The 16,433-nt window shown below is 34.9% G+C and overlaps 1 protein-coding gene across 12 annotated transcripts in view; it reads right to left on the bottom strand.

The window, feature by feature from the left end:
* WNK1 (WNK lysine deficient protein kinase 1) overlaps nucleotides 1–16,433 on the bottom strand; it is a 146,605-nt gene that overhangs the window by 78,154 nt on the left and 52,018 nt on the right. For all 12 annotated transcript variants that reach the window (XM_029954013.1, XM_029954003.1, XM_029954008.1 and 9 more), the window contains exon 2: nucleotides 7,536–7,708. In XM_029954013.1, coding sequence (XP_029809873.1) covers nucleotides 7,536–7,708 — 173 coding nt within the window. The remainder of the gene's footprint in view (nucleotides 1–7,535; nucleotides 7,709–16,433) is intronic.

The raw sequence follows: 16,433 nt of genomic DNA, 5'->3' as shown, positions 1-16,433 counted from the left end.
CTAAAGAACACATGGAACATTCCCGCAAGAAACCTCCCAACAAAAGAAAGTCCAGGACTATATGGTTTCATTGTTGAGTTCTACCAAATATTTAAAGGAAAAAGGCTAATCCTTCTCAAACTTTTTAAAAAAGTTTTAAAAGGAGGAAACACTTCTCAAGTCATTCAAAGAGGTTAGTACAGTCCTGGTAGCAAAGACACCACAAGAAAACTATATGCCAATATCTCTTATGAATACAGATGCAAAAGTCATCAAGAAAATGTTACCTAACTGAATCCAACAGCACAATAAAAGGATTATACACCATGACCTCATGGAATTTACCCACATGCAATTTATCCATGAAATGGAAGTATCCCTCAATTTTAGAAAAAATCAATGTGATATACTTCATTAATAGAACAAAGTGGGAAAAAACTATGATCATCTCAACTGATGCAGAAAAAGCATTTGACAAAATCCAATACCTTTCTATGATAAAAATACCAAGGAATAATCAAGAAAACATGACAAAGAACAATTATGAAAAACCCAAAGCTTGTATCATTTTTCTAGTTTCCAACAGTGAAACACTGAAAGCTTTCCCATAAGATGAGGAATAAGACAAGGATAACCACTGTTACTCAACATTGTACTAGAAATTCTAGTCAGAGCAATTAAACAAGAAAAAGAAATAAAAGTATTCAAATTGGAAAGGAAGAAGTAAAATTGTATTTATAGATGCCAACATCCTATATATAGAAAATCCCAAAGAATGAACACACATACTCTCCCCCCGCCCACACACAACTAGAGTTAATGACAGAATTCATCAAAGTTGCAAGAGTGCAAGAGATCAACATGCACAAATTAGTTTTGTTCTATACACCAACAATTAGCAACCTGTAAAGGAACTTAAGAAAACAATTCCATTTGTAACAGCATCCAAAAGAATAAAATACATCGGTATAAATTTAATCAGGAAAGCGAAGGATTCAGACATTGGAAACTAGAAAAAAACTGAAAAACTAAATAAAATGTAAAAATTTCTGATGTTCATGGATTTGAAAACTTAATATTAATGGCAATACTACCCAAAGTGACCTAACAGATGCAATGTATCTATAACTATATTTGACAATCAAAATTCTATCAGCTTTTTTGCAGAAATGGAAAAACAATTCCCAAGTTCACAGGGAATTGCAAGGGACTCCAAATAGACAAAACAGTTTTGAAAAAGTGGAACAAAATTGGAGAACTCACACTTCCAAATTTGAAAACATATTACAAAAGCTGTAGTTATCAAAATTGTGATACTGGTATTGGGATAGATATGTAGACCAGAAGAATAACATCAAGAGTCCAGAAATAAACCTGTAAATCTATAATTCAAGGATTTTTGACAGGAGAACAAAGGCCATTCAATAAAGGAAGAACAGTCTCTTCAACAAATGGTGCTAGAAAACTGGACATCCCCATGCAATAGAATGAAGTTGGATCCCACCGCACACAAAAATCTACTTAAAACTATAGATCAGAGACAAATCTCTGCACGACCTTGGTTTTGGCAATAGATTCTTAGATAAAATAACAAAAGTACAAACAACAAGAAAAAAACAAGTAAGTTGGACTTCATTTACATTAACTTTGTGTATCAGAGGACATTATCAAGAAAGTAAAAATACAACCTATAGAATGGGAGACAATATTTGTAAATCATATACTGAGAAAGGTTTAGCTTAGAGAATAAAGAACTCTTACAACTCAACAATAAAAAAAATTATTTTTTTAATTATTTTTTTAATGTCTATTTATTTTTGAGACACAGAGTGTGAGCAGGGGAAGGGCAGAGAGAGAAGGAGACATAGAGTCTAAAGCAGGCGCTGTCAGCACAGAGCCTGACACGGGGCTCGAACTCACGAACCACGAGATCATGACCTAAGCTCAAGTCAGCCACTTAACCGACTGAGCCACCCAGGCACCCCTAAAAAAATTTTTTTTTAATGGGCAAAGGACTTGAATAGACATTTGTCCAAAGATAAACAACCAACATGCATATGACAAGATGTTCAAAACCATAATGAGATACCATGTCACACTTGGTAGGATGGCTATGAAAATACATACATATATATGTACGTACATACATACATATATACATACAAACAAACAAACAAACAAAAATCAAGTGCTGGCAAGGATCTGGCAAAACTAAAACTCTTATACATTGTTGGTGGGAATGTGAAACAGTTCAGCTGCTGTGGAAAATAGTTTGGTGGTTCCTTAAAAAGTTAAATACAGAATTACCATCACTCAGCAATTCTACTTGTAGACATACATCCAAAAGAAATAAAAACATCTACTCAAAAACTTACACACACTTTACACCAGGACTATTCACAATAGCCAAAGGTGGAAACAGATCAAGTGAATAAACAAATTTGTAGTATATACATGAAACAAAATGTTATATAGTCATAAAAATGAATAAAATCTGATACATACTGCATCATGAACCTTGAGAATATTATGCTAAGTTAAAGACGCCAAACACAAAAGACCCCATTATTTTATGAGTCCATTAATATAAAATATCATCAGATAAAACCAGAGACAGAAAGCAGTCAGTGGTTGCCAGGGATTGGAGTAATGGGGAGTCATTTTAATGGGTTTTAGTTTTGCAGGTTTGAAGAGTGTTGGAGAATGGCTGTACAGCAATGTGAATGTACTTAACATTACTGAACTGTACACTTAAAAGTGATTAAAATGGAGGGGGTGGCAGGTGGCACCTAGATGGCTCAGTTGGTTAAGCATCTGACTCTTGATTTTGGCTCAGACTATCATCCCAGGGTCTTGGGATCAAGCCCCGCATCAGGCTCAGAGCAGAGTATAAGCCTGCTTGGGATTCTCTCTGTCTCCCTCTCCCTCTGCTCCTCCCCTGATCATTCTCTCCCTCTCTCTCAAAACTAAATGAATAAACTTTAAAAAATGATTAAAATGGTAAATTTTATGTTTTGATTTTTGTAACAGTAAAAAATTCCTATCCATAAATCTTAGATCCAATTTAGTCCAATTCGTTATTTTGCACATGGAGATGAGGCTCAGACATGGGGAACTACTTGCCCCAAATCACAGTTAGGCAGAAGCAGAGCTTGAAATAGAACTTACCATTCTTGTTCTGTCTAGTTCTCTTTCCACTATACCCTCCTGCATCCTTAGCTCTGAGGCTCAGAAACAGAAAACAGTGACAGGAAAAGAGAACTTTAAACATAAAAAGATGGAACGCATGGGTGGCTCAGTAGGTTAAGCGTCTGACTTCAGCTCAGGGCATGATGTCATGGTTTGTCGGTTCAAGCCCCGTGTCGGGCTCTGTGCTGACAGCTCAGAGCCTGGAGCCTGCTTCAGATTCTGTGTCTCCCCCTCTTTCATCCCTTCCCCATTCATGCTCTGTTTCTCTCTGTCTCAATAAAATATAAACATAAAAAAATTTTAATTAAAAAGAAAAATGCCAAGAACTTAGATGCCATGCAGTTAAAGAGTAAATACACTGCATGGGAAAGGAAATGAAGAGTTAAGTGCTTAATGAGTAATGGTCTTTTGAGGTGATGAAAATGTTCAGGAACTTCATAGATGTGGCGGTCACACACATTGTATAGGTACAAAATGCCACTGAATTGTATTTAAAAAGGTTAATTTTATGTTGTGAATTTCATCTCAATTTTTTTTTTTTAAAATCTTACTTTATTTCCATTTCCTGAAATTTTCTAAACCATATCTTCCCATCTTATTTTTCAGGTACGGGTGTTTATTTATTTCAATTTAAGGATTTATACATATGTGGAAGAAAACTAGAAACTTATAAGGTCCAAAAAGCATGTATGTTGAAACCAATTCCCATCCCTTTCACCTCATTTGCCTCTCTAAATGCTACCAATATTCCTAATTAAGTATGCATTTTTCCAGATATGAATATGGATTTGGTTTTTTGTTTCTTACAGTCAACTTTATTCAGTACCGTAAAAGAAAACAACTAAATATCCCACTACTCATTTGAACTGCTAACAAAGTATTAACAAGAAGCAGCTTATAGTGTTTGCTCTAGTGGCTATATAAAAGTCATAAATAGCCATATGAGAGTATGGATTTGTTTTAAATCTATTTGCTTAGGATTATATTCACATCCTCAATTTGAGCCAACCTCTTGTCTTTCCTCATCCTCTTCATTCTTTCCTTCCAGAATAATAATTAAACCTAATATCTTCTCACTCCATGTATCATCTTCTTTTTCATATTTTCCATCTTTTTTTTGCTTTCTAATCTCTTGATATTTATTCTTTTTAATTCAATTTACCCTGCTATTTAACCTAACCAATTAAGTTTTAATTTTAATGATTTTTTTCTTTTTTTAAAAAAGGTTTGAGAAAGAGAGAGAACAAGCAGGGGAGAGAGACAAAAGGGAGGGAGGGGGAGAGAGAGCGAGGGAGAAAGAGAGGGAGGGAGAGAGAGAGAACCCCAAGAAGGTTCTTCTCTTTAGCACAGAGCTCAACACAGGGCTCGAACCCATGAACTGTGAGATCATAATCTGAGCTAAAATCAAGAGTTGGATGCTCAACCGATTAAACTACCTAAGCACTCCAATAATTTATTCTTATTTCTATAAGTCTTTAAATCTTTTCTAATTATGCCTGAACTTAAAAAAAAAAGTAATCTCTATGCCCAACATGGGGCTAAAATTCATAATCCCAAGAGATTAAGAGTTGCATGCTCTACTGACAGAGCTAGCCAGGTGCCCCATCTGAACTTTTTTGATGTAGTTATATTCCTTCACTATGGTTTCTCTCCTTTTATCATTTTATACACTTGTATATACTGTATATACTTACATATGCCTTTACTGACATCTTTTTGTACTTATAAGCTTACTTTGACAATCACTTTCAGAGTTGTTCATAGCATCTTTAATTCCAATGTTGTTATTTTCTAATTATATCTGATCATCATATTATTGGTGTGATTTGTAATTTAATTGTGAGGTCACCTTCACTGGGGACTGCTTTGTCAATGTATATTATGGCCAACAGAGTGTGAAAATGTCCCTCAGAGTTTTCATTGGATTCTGGAACAGTTAGAATGTTCATTCCTTGATTTGTGATTCTTGCACCAAGCAGGTTGTCTGCATTTATATTAAAGAGCCATCTACATATGACCTAAACTGAGATTTCTGTTTTTCCCTATAGGGACTCCCCCTCTTATCCTAAGTGCCAGACAGAGGGGCAAAATTCCTTGTAGCTTTCACTGGCTGGGGTGAAGAGTTCTCTTTTTTTATGAATAATTCAGGTTTTTGACACAGGCTAAGTTCAAGTTCCCCTCTCTGCTGAGTTCTAAGCCCTTTTGTCCTGGCATGGACATTAAAACTCATAGTATCCAAACCTCAAGTCCTATATATGATATGAAAACCCAACAGACTGCCAAAACTTTGGTCCTGTTTAGGCCTTTACCACCACTTTGCCTTTCACCTGGAGGTAACTCATTCTTTCTTTAAAAACTTGGATATGTACTGAAAAAGCTCTTATTATATTCTACATTCTAGTTTGTTAGAGGAGGAAGGGGCACATTCTACAGAAGCTTAGTCTACTGTTATCCAAAGCCTCTCAATAAACTTTTTAAAGCAAACTGCTCTAGGGTATTCTTGTAGGGTATGCATGACAGACTACGGACAGTCCATTAATGTATATACTTACATGGTGAAAAGAATCTCAAGATGAAGATATACACACAAACTACTACAACTACACAATTTTCCTCAATTCATTCAAATACTTCTCAAGTTTAAAGCATAGTGCTAGGGAGCACAGTCTAGTGAAAGAAACAGACATGTGAATAACAAGAAGCTTGGATGACTAGGGTAAAGCTGTTGCCATAAATACTTGAGAAGCTGGATGGGGAAACTAGAATTTGCAAGGGGGAAATAATTTGTTGGATTTTCAATGTGTTAATCTTAAGCATCCAAGAGCACATGAAAGTGACTACATTTAGTAAATATAAAACTATGTTTCAAAGATCTGCAATGAATGAGCTCAGTAGTATTAACTAAAGAAAGTAGTTAGAAATGAATACATACTAAAGAGACAATTTTTAAAAAGCTATATCTCGGGTACCTGGGTGGCTCAGTCAGTTAGGCTTCTGACTCTTGGTTTCGGCTCAGGTCATGATTTCACGTTTATGAGTTTGAGCCCTGCATCAGGCTCTGTCCTGACAGCATGGAGCCTGTTCAGGACTCTCTCTCTCTCTGCCCCTCCCTGGCTTGTGCTCTCTCTCTCTCTCTCTCAACATAAATAAACTTAAAAAAAAAAAAAAAAAGGCACTCAAAAAAAATCCAATTCCTTCACAATAAAAAAATTTAAACCATATACTTTATACTGCAATTGATCCTTGAATAATACAGGTTGGAACAGTGGGGGTCTACTTATATACCAACTTTTACAGTATAGCATGCTAAATGTATTTTTTCATAATTTTAATTTTCTCTAGCTTACTTCATTATAAGAATACAGTATATAAGGGACGCATGGGTGGCTCAGTTGGTTAAGCATCTGACTTCAGTTCAGGTCACAATCTCACAGTTTATGAGTCTGAGTTCCACACTGGGCTGTCAGCATGGTGCCTGCTTTGGATCCTCTGTCCCCTTCTCTGCCCCCTCCCCTGCTCGTGCTCTCTCAAAAATAAATAAACATTAAAAAAAAAAAAGAACACAGTAAACAATACATATAACATATAAATATGTGTAATCAACTGTTTATGTTATCAGTAAGGCTTCCTGTCAACAGTAGGCTATTATGTAATTGTTTAAAGGATTCAAAAGCTATACTCTGATTTTCAACTACATGGAGGGTCAGTACACCTATCTTTCATGCTGTTCAAGGGTCATTTGTACTTTCTTCTCTGAGTACTGATACTCTAAGAGACCTGTGATTCCCAAAGGCAAAACTCCAACTCTTAAAAATTTTTAACCTCTTTAATAGAAACAAGAAATTTCTGCATTTGACCAGTTTTCCTGAAAGAAATGATGAGTCTAGCTGTTTTGGCTTTAATTTCTACTACTATAACAAATGAAACTATCTAGTAATAAGTGCTACAGTACAATTTGCATTTGATATAACAGTTGCATAGATGCAGCAAAAATTGTCCAATACAAGGTGATAAAAATAAAAGGGGAAGGCTTCTCGGTAAGCTTTAACCTCATTTTAACCACTAGAGGGCTACCTTGCCATTTGATTTCTCAATCCCTTAGCCACTCAATTTAGAACCCCAAATTAACAGGATTTAAAATAACTAGGTTTATTCTGCAATAACTTCTCATTTTAATATTACTACTGAATAATGATCAAATCACTTTATACACCAGCGAACTCTGTGGGCAAGAAAATATGCTAATAACAGAAGGAGGGATTGTTCCCTTCATGGTATACTGGATGACAAAAGCAGGACTGATAAAATAAGAAAATTCAAGTTCTTTCATACTTCATGGTCAACTTTTACAGTATTGATAGACTTACGTTTTAAGTGTGCCAGATGTCATAAGTTCAGTCACCAAAACAATGCACTTCTTTCCTTTTACTGTGGACTCCCAGGAATCATAGAATCGAACAATATTGGGATGCTGAAGGCCCTTTAACATTTCTGCCTCTTCTTTAAATCTCTGCCTCTCAGACTTTGTTAATTTTCGATCCTAAAATCAAGAACCAGAACAGAACATGGTTTAAAATAACAAAACACCAAGTCACACAAATTGAAATGCTGTTAGGCGTATATTTATCTTGATGAGTACTGAGAAAGGCATAAACTGTTGAATCATACAGCACACCTGAAACTCAGATAGCACTGTATGTTAATTATACTTGAATAAAAGAAAATAGTTCAAATAGAAAAACAAAAAATAAAATTTAAATGATTTAAATATGTACTAAATTATAATGACCAATAATGTTTTAAACAGGAATACTAAAGTTGCTAAAGACCAGTAATTTCTTCAGCCTTTCAGGAATATAAGAACATGCGAAAGTATCTTTAAGAAAACTAGATTATAATGTCATGCTTGAGATTACTTCAGCAGCTTTATTGTTAATGTGTGCCTCAGAGATGGTCTCATTTTGTAGGCACAGTTAACTTAGCACCTCTAAAATAAGTCATTTACTGCTAGATGTGCAACTGAACAATATGGTATGAGATTTTGGAAGTAAAAAGATCTAAATATAAATTCTAGTTCTGTCTTTGCTTTGATTAGAATTTTCTTTATGAATATATTAATCTTCTAGGTATACTTTCATCACAGGTTTAAAGCACCTGGCACTATGTAAGTTAATTCACTTCTCTGAGATGAACTGGGTAAAAACGCTAAATTTGTTGATCTTCCCTTGACAAGATCCTATATAAACAAACTCTGAATTATTCTGTATACTAAAACTGAAACTATCTGCAATCTTAATATTCTATCAAAGCATGCAATACATATTTTAACAAAATATTCCAGGCATACAATAAAGTAACGTGTCCATCACACAGTTAAACAAACATTCTAGATAAAATTTAAAGTCCCCTACGTAACTAGATTGTCCTTCCCCCGTCACTATTCCTTACCCTTTAATAACCACTAGGAATTTGGACATACCATTTCCAAAGGGGTATTTACACTTTGTGTTAAAAATGTTAAAATTTCATAAAATGACATTACAGAGTATGTTTTCTTTGAAAGCTTGTTTTCATTAAATATTGTTTGAGATCACTCGTGATGATACACAAGGAGACAACTATAAGATATCTACCTTATTATTATGACTTGGCTTTGTTCGTTATGTTACAGTTATCCACTATCTAAGTATATCACAATTTATATAATCTCCTAACGATTAATCTTTAGACTCTTCCCCATTTTTTGCCTCTGAATACTGCAATGGTGTTACACTACTAATCTGCTTGGACATACATTAAAGTGTGTGTCTAGGACACAAGTTCTGATTACAAAGCTACAGTAATCAAAACAGTGTGGTACTGGCATAAGGATAGATATACAGACCAAAGGAATAGTGAAATAAGCCCATACATTAATTATGAATATATATATATACCTGGAACATTCAGCAATCTCTATGATTTTTGTCACAAACTGCTCTAGATATTTTGATATCATGTAACAGTAGCTATAGATGATCTCAAAATACCATTTGCATCAATCATTACTTTGAAATTGACAGCTATTAGATCTTTCAGTTGATCTTATTAGTATGCACTAATAATGCATACTATAACACATATTTAAAATTTTGTAACTATTTCAGTATAATCAGTTTCCATTTTAATCCTATGTATTTTATTATGTGGACTTAAAACATTATTCTAGCTTTCAAAAGAGATCTGAAGCACCAAAAAACCACTATTAGGATATATGTCTAGAATTTATCATAAGAAATAGGCACCTTCAATTTTCAAAGGTTTCAACAAACTGCTTTTCAAGGGACTGTACCAATTGTACTCTCTTAATAGCAATGTATACAGGTTTCCACAGCACATGGTCACCAACAACTGGTATTATCATACATTAACTTTATTCAATTTGATGTGTATAAACTCATATCCTATTATTTAGTTTATATTTTTAGAATCAAAAATAAGTGAGAAAAACTTTTTGTTTTCTTTGCAGGCTACTTCAGATTCTTCTTCTGTGAGATGCCCAATCATATCATTTGTTGCTTTCTTTCTTTGTAAAGTTCTCAGTGTAAATTTGGGTACTAATCCTTTATTGATTTTATGTTACAGATTTGTTTTCCCAATTTGTGGTTCATATCTCCACCTTGCTTATGAAGTCTTTTGATTTCAATGTTTTATTTCACTGTAGTTCAATTTAACTTTTACATTGTGGTAGGTGGGCTTTATGTCTTCAGTAATTCCTTTAAACATTGAGGCCACATGTTTTTCCTTTTTAACATATAAATTTGTTTAGTTTGCCACACTTGGAAATTTATTTGCTCAGTAATTTATTTGGTTGGATAAAAGGACTGACTGTTTTTTTCTGTATCAACCAGTAACTATTGGTTATCAACCAATATCAATCAATACTATCTGGTGAACAATCCATGCTTTCCATATAAGTGCAATTCTATTACTAGATTCTATATTCTATTCCAATGGTCTGTCTATTCTGCACTAATTTCACACTTTCCTGTTATAGTTTTAAAATAATTCACTCTTGGTAGAACCACTTCTATAAGACCTTCCTCAATTTTATTTTCTAAATTATCTTGGTATTTTTTTTTCCAATAAGAAGATTTTTATTTTTATAATATAGAAATTACAGCATAAGCCACTTAAAATATCAGATTATCATCAAGAATTTTAATAAAGGCATAGAACTTGTAACAACATGGACATTGTACAGATAATCTGTTCTTCCAACAACTTTTTCCCAAGTAGTATATATTAATTTAAAAAATGTTTTTGTAAATTTACATATCATTTTTTAAAAATCACTATTCTCATCACTCCTCCCATTCTTGTACTTATTTTGCCTAATACTTTAGTTCCCTACTATCCTACTATTCCATAAAACAACACTATAATTACTATTTAAACAGTATGTTTATTTATATATACCCACATATCTTTTCATTCACCTTTCCATTTTACTCCTTATTCCCTTATCAGGCTCATTCTTCTTTTGTGAAATACATTTTTCAAAATCTTCAGTAAACATTCCATTAGTGGTATACTCCTAGTTTGTTTGAAATGTTTATTTCATCATCACTCTTGAATGGTAGTTTACATGGGTGTAGAGTTCTAGGTTGGCTTATTTTTCTTTAGCATTTTCAAGATACTGTTTTGAGGTGTTCTGTTGTCTACTGCAGCTGTCCATATAAATGTCCTCCTTGGTAAATTTATCTGTATTTTCTCTCCAGTTTTTCTGAAGACTTTTAAAAAATTTTTTAATGTTTATTTACTTTTGAGACAGAGGAGAGAGAGAGAGGAGAGGAGAGAGAGAGAGAGAGAGAGAGAGAGAGAGAGAGAGAGAGAGAGAGAGAGAGAGACACAGAGTGTAAGCAGGGGAGGGGCAGAAGAAGAGGGAGACACAGAATCCTAAGTAGCTCTAGGTTCTGAGCTGTCAACATAGAGCCTGACGCAGGGCTCAAACCCACAACTGTGACATCATGACCTGAGCTGAATTCAGATGCAAGTATTAGTCTTCAAGTCAGGATACTTGTCCACTATTATCTCTCTGAATATTGCCTTCTCCTAGTCCTCTTTTTCTTCTTTGTAGGATTTATATATGTACTTACATGTGCTTTGTCTGTGTAACCCACTCCATCCTTTCTATCTTTTAACTCCTCTTTTATTTTCCATTTTTTTTTAATCTTCTGGGCCATGTTCTCAGATCTACCTTCTTGTTCACTAAGTCACTCTTGAGCTACTATATCTAAATTGTTTATTACTTCTTAAAAATTTGTTTAAATTAATCAAACTTTAAAGTCCAAAGGAGGGGATACAAAAGACATGTGGCAAGGTCTCAATCCCTGCTTCAAAAATAAGAAATGGGGGCACCTGGGTGGCTCAGTCGGTTAAGCCGCTGACTTCGGCTCAGGTCAGATCTCACATTCATGGGTTCGAGCCCCGCGTCAGGCTCTGTGCTGACAGCTAGCTCAGAGCCTGGAGCTTGCTTCCGGTTCTGTGTTTCCTTCTCTCTCTGCCCCTCCCCCTCTCATGCTCTCTCTCTTTATCTCAAAAATAAATAAAACATTAAAAATTAAAAAAAAAAATGAATGAACATAAGCCAGATGAACACTTCCAACTAACCATACAAGTCTTAGAGGGCTAGGTATACAGGTAAGAGGAGCATATATTTGAACATCCATAAAGAAAACAAAACAAAATTCTTAATCTGTCACCAAAAGTACCCACCAAAGGGTTTGATACAAAGAACTCAGTCACCACTCCAGTCCCTATTCTCCTCACTAGCATTATAAACAAAGCTAGGAGGGAAAAAGGAAGAACAAAAAGGGTAGGCACTTAACTAATACTTTCAGTGGGGAAGGAATTCTACTGCCATTTCACCAGGCCCCATGCTTGCAGGTAGGATTTGTCCTTCCCAACTCAGTGGTAACCCTAAAACATGGGGTTTTGAATGAGACATGATAACTGGCAGCTGAATTTGCAATGAAGCTCTCCAGCCTTCACTCCCGTTCCCTGCTTCCTGAACCTGTAAGTTTTCCCAGTACCTTCCTTGGACTTTCCTCCCTCCCGGGGTCCTGCACCATCTACAAATTATCCCTGCAAGTTTGGCCTCTCTCGAAGTTCCATAAAATTCCCCGTTCACAGCTCTTAATCACTTCTATTCCCACTCTCAACCACAGGCTGCAATCATTCACAATTTATATACCCCGTCCACTGAGACTCAGGTCCTTGGCAGTGGAAATCCTGGGTTATCCTCCTAAAATGTTCCTTTTCCAGAGAACAGACAGTGAGTGAAAGGACAAAGTCAAAGCATATAAAGCCAGATGACTGAGGAAAGTAGTAGCACTTAGTTTTTATTTGCAATGCATTTCGATTTATTGAATCTCTTTTTGGGTCTTTATTAAATCATTCACTACCCAACTCCAACACTAACTTGATGTGTTTTTTTTTTAGTCATTTCAGTTTTTAGTCCTTTAATTCTTTAAAATAATTTAACGGCTCAGTTCAATACCACTCTGATCTGAGTTACTGGGGCTCTAATTTTGCCTATTGTTTTCGGTTCACTTGTGGTTTGTTTCTTCATGTGATTTACAATATTGAATAAAATGGTTACCTTAAACTGTGACTTGTATATTGGAATATGCTTAGTTGTGGATGTATCCCAGTAGATAGATAGATCAATTCAGAGTTTGTTTAGGCCTAGTGCCCTAAGGAATATTACTAGTCTTGGCCACTAACTTCTTGCAATCAGTTCAAATTCAAATCTCATTATGTGTGTCAATACAGGTCCTTGCTTATAAATTTTCAGGGTAAACTTTTTTTTTTACCTGAGCGGGAGAAGCTTCTGTTTTCCATGTCTCAGAAACGGAATTTTTCTCTAGTCCGTATTTTCATTAAAAGTGTAGCTCTTCAAGGAACAAATTTATTGCATCTCAACTCCACCACCTGCTTTGGCTTGAGACTTCATCTATCATTAGACAGATGATAAAACCACACCTCTTAGTTATTAGTGAGATTGGCAACTGTCTCAAAAAAAGTCCTAGGGTCAGTTCATACTTCTCCCACTCTGCTTTTGTTTCTTCTTAGTTTTTAGGCCTTGGAGATTATCCTTACATTCCTACAAGGTTAGTTATGCACTTAAAAGGATAGGTTTATTGTTCTTTAATCAAAAATTTTTTTTAATCTGGTGTTTTACAGTGGGAAAAGTTTTCAGTTTGTTCCATTTCTATTTATTGACCTACAATAGGATTTCCCAATATGTGTTTTAAAACAATCTTCCTTACCATACATTCATTCCTAAATATTCCTCATTTAAGGAAAATGTATACAGAAAGAAGAACTCTTGATCCCTTATATGTTACTGAACCTTATTATAGTTAAATTAAGAAAACTTATTTTAAAGAAATTATAAGTTAATTCAGTCCCAAAACAATTAGAAGACAGTAATCACATGATGGTGAGCCTGGGTGGCTCAGTCAGTTAAGCATCCAACTTTGGCTCAGGTAGTGATCTCATGGTTTATGGGTCAAGCTCTATGTTGGGCTCCGTGCTGAGAGCTCAGAGTCTGGAGCCTGCTTTGGATTCTAGGTATCTCTCTCTCTCTCTCTCAAAAATAAAACATTAAAAAAAAACAACCACAGTACACATGAGCCAAATGAATTAGGATGTTCTACCTAAAACTGACATTTATTAGTCTACTTTCTTTTTTAATGTTTATTTATTTTTAAAGAGAGAGAGTGCATGTGTAAGCAGGAAAGGAGCAAAGAGAAAGAGAGAATCCCAAGCAGGCTCTGCACTGTTAGCGCAGTTTGATGCAGGGTTCAACCTTATGAACCATGAGATAATGACCTGAGCCAAAATTAAGAGTTGGATGTTTAACCAACTGAGCTACCCAGGCACCCCAGTGTATAGTCTACCTTCTTGATTGTCTTGATAAGTATTCTTATCTTTTGTAGCATGCAATCTCCATTTTAGTTTTTAGCAATTATAGTGTATCTTCATAAATGTTTGCTTGATTTTAACAAATATTTGGGTCCCTTGTCATCAGACAACAGGATATGATGAGCAACAGAGACAAAGTTCCTGCTCTCTCGACTTTACAGTGTAAGAGGCAGAGGCACTACTTTTATTAAGTATGATAAAGAGGGAAAATATGGGTATCCTGAGAGTGTATCACAAAAGACCCAATTCTGTGTGCATGAGTGTACACAAGCTAGAGTTAGCCATGTAGGAAGAACCCATATAAGCAGGATACTTTAAGGATTAAGTGAGATCACGGGCATGAAAGTACCCATAGTTCTGGTCATGTAATACTTGAAAGGCTTAAGACCACAAGAATCTGTAAAAAGTGCTAAAGGTAAACTTGGAAATGTAGGCTATAGATTGGAGGCGAGGAGATTCAAACTTTAATAACAGTGAACTATGAGATGTGAACTTATATTTTATTTAAATTTGTTTATTCACCCATAGTTTAGACTTGCTGGAAAATATACCACTTATAGTAGATCATATTAGCTGAAATTTGGAACATACATTATATAGGATAAGGGAGTGTACTATTTATTAGAGTAACAGTTTGGGGCGCCTGGGTGGCTCAGTTGGTTAAATGTCTGATTTGGGCTCAGGTCATGATCTCACAGTTACCAAGTTCGAGCCCTGCATCAGGCTCTGTGCTGACAGCTCAGAGCCTGGAGCCTGCTTTGGTTTCTGTATCGCCCTTTCTCTCTGCTCCTCCCCTGCTCATGCTCTGTCTCTCTCTCTCAAAAATAAATGAACATTAAAAAAAAAGGAACAGCTTAAATATAAATTATGTAAATATAATCACTCTTGTACAAATAGGAAGTTAACTTTAAGTCTGACTAATTCTCTGAAGAGGGTTTTCATAAAATCCTTAAGTAGTTTAAAAGACCTACTGAACCTTCAACTGTGCAAAGTTTTCTTTCAACTGATATGTAACTTTGGACAGAAATTGTTACTAGATGTGAAAGATACTGGCACAAATCAGTCTACTTTATTTAAATTTTAATTATATTTAATATCTTAAGACTGTTCTATCATGTCTACATTTCCAAGTTCTCGATAATGTTTTAAATTGGGTAAACTTTGTTGAAACTTACTCAAAGTAATTTACTTCTGTCTTTCTCTCCACCTGTTTCAAACCATCATGATCTCTTCTGAATTCCTGCAATAACCTACTAAGTTATTTCCCAAACCTAGTCTTATCCTTCTTATTCAATCTGTTTTCCATTTTCTCCATATACAGTCAGAATGTTTTTAGTGTCAATTAAATCAGTTCTAAGGCATGCATACATAATTTTTAGAAATGCCATTTTACACGTATCTGAAATTAGAATGCATCACACAACTGCAGTTTTAGATTCAATGAAATACTATCTGTCATAATCCTGTTTAAAATTATTTAATAACTTTCTACAGCCTTTAAGACAAAGGTGAAAATCACTGTGACCTGTGAGGTCCCACATAATATGGTCCTTGCCCATTCTTTAAGCCTAGTTTCCTATCACTCCAACCTTTTGCATTCTCAAACATTCTATGCTTCTTCCCATACAGGTCCTTCAGATGTGCTGTGTCCTCTATCTAAGATGCCTTTCTATCAACAAGTTTTGCCTAGTTAATGCCCAGTTATCCTTCAAAGATCAATTCCTTTCCTCAGGGACAACTCCCCTGACTGCTCCTTACTCTAGGTTATCATCCCCCCTCCTTATTTATATGTTTTTTTACAAACTATGGATATGCATCTTTTGTATCATTTAATTGCAAGTCATATTATATTGAGACTTATTCTAAAAGCAGTGACAAAATGTTCTTTCAGTGTTCTGTCTTTAGTATATGACAAAATAGCATAACCCGCTAAACAGCCATATATTGAATGAATCCATGGAAATGCGTTCCAAAAAAAAAAAAAGAAAGAAAAGAAAAGAAAAAGAGAAGTGTGTGTATATCCTTAATAAGCATTACCTAGGAATAAAAAAATTAGTCTCAATAAGTCTAATATAAAGACCACAGCTGCTGCCATTTGATTTTTAAGGATAATTTGTAAAAGCCCATTGTTAAAAAGCTGCCAACTACTTATTTAAGGCAAAATACAAAAAAGGAAGGGAAAAAAGGAACTCAAACAGGGACTTTTTCTTCACCTAAAAACTAAAACCAATTTTACTTGAGAATATAATAAACGACAGTCTTAAAATTCTATTGAAATACTAACTTTTACCTAA

This window comes from Suricata suricatta, chromosome 10 (assembly GCF_006229205.1).
Source record: "Suricata suricatta isolate VVHF042 chromosome 10, meerkat_22Aug2017_6uvM2_HiC, whole genome shotgun sequence".
NCBI lineage: Eukaryota > Metazoa > Chordata > Mammalia > Carnivora > Herpestidae > Suricata > Suricata suricatta.
The sequence above is the reverse complement of the archived record's forward strand: the minus strand, read 5'-3'. Positions and strand labels throughout refer to the sequence as shown.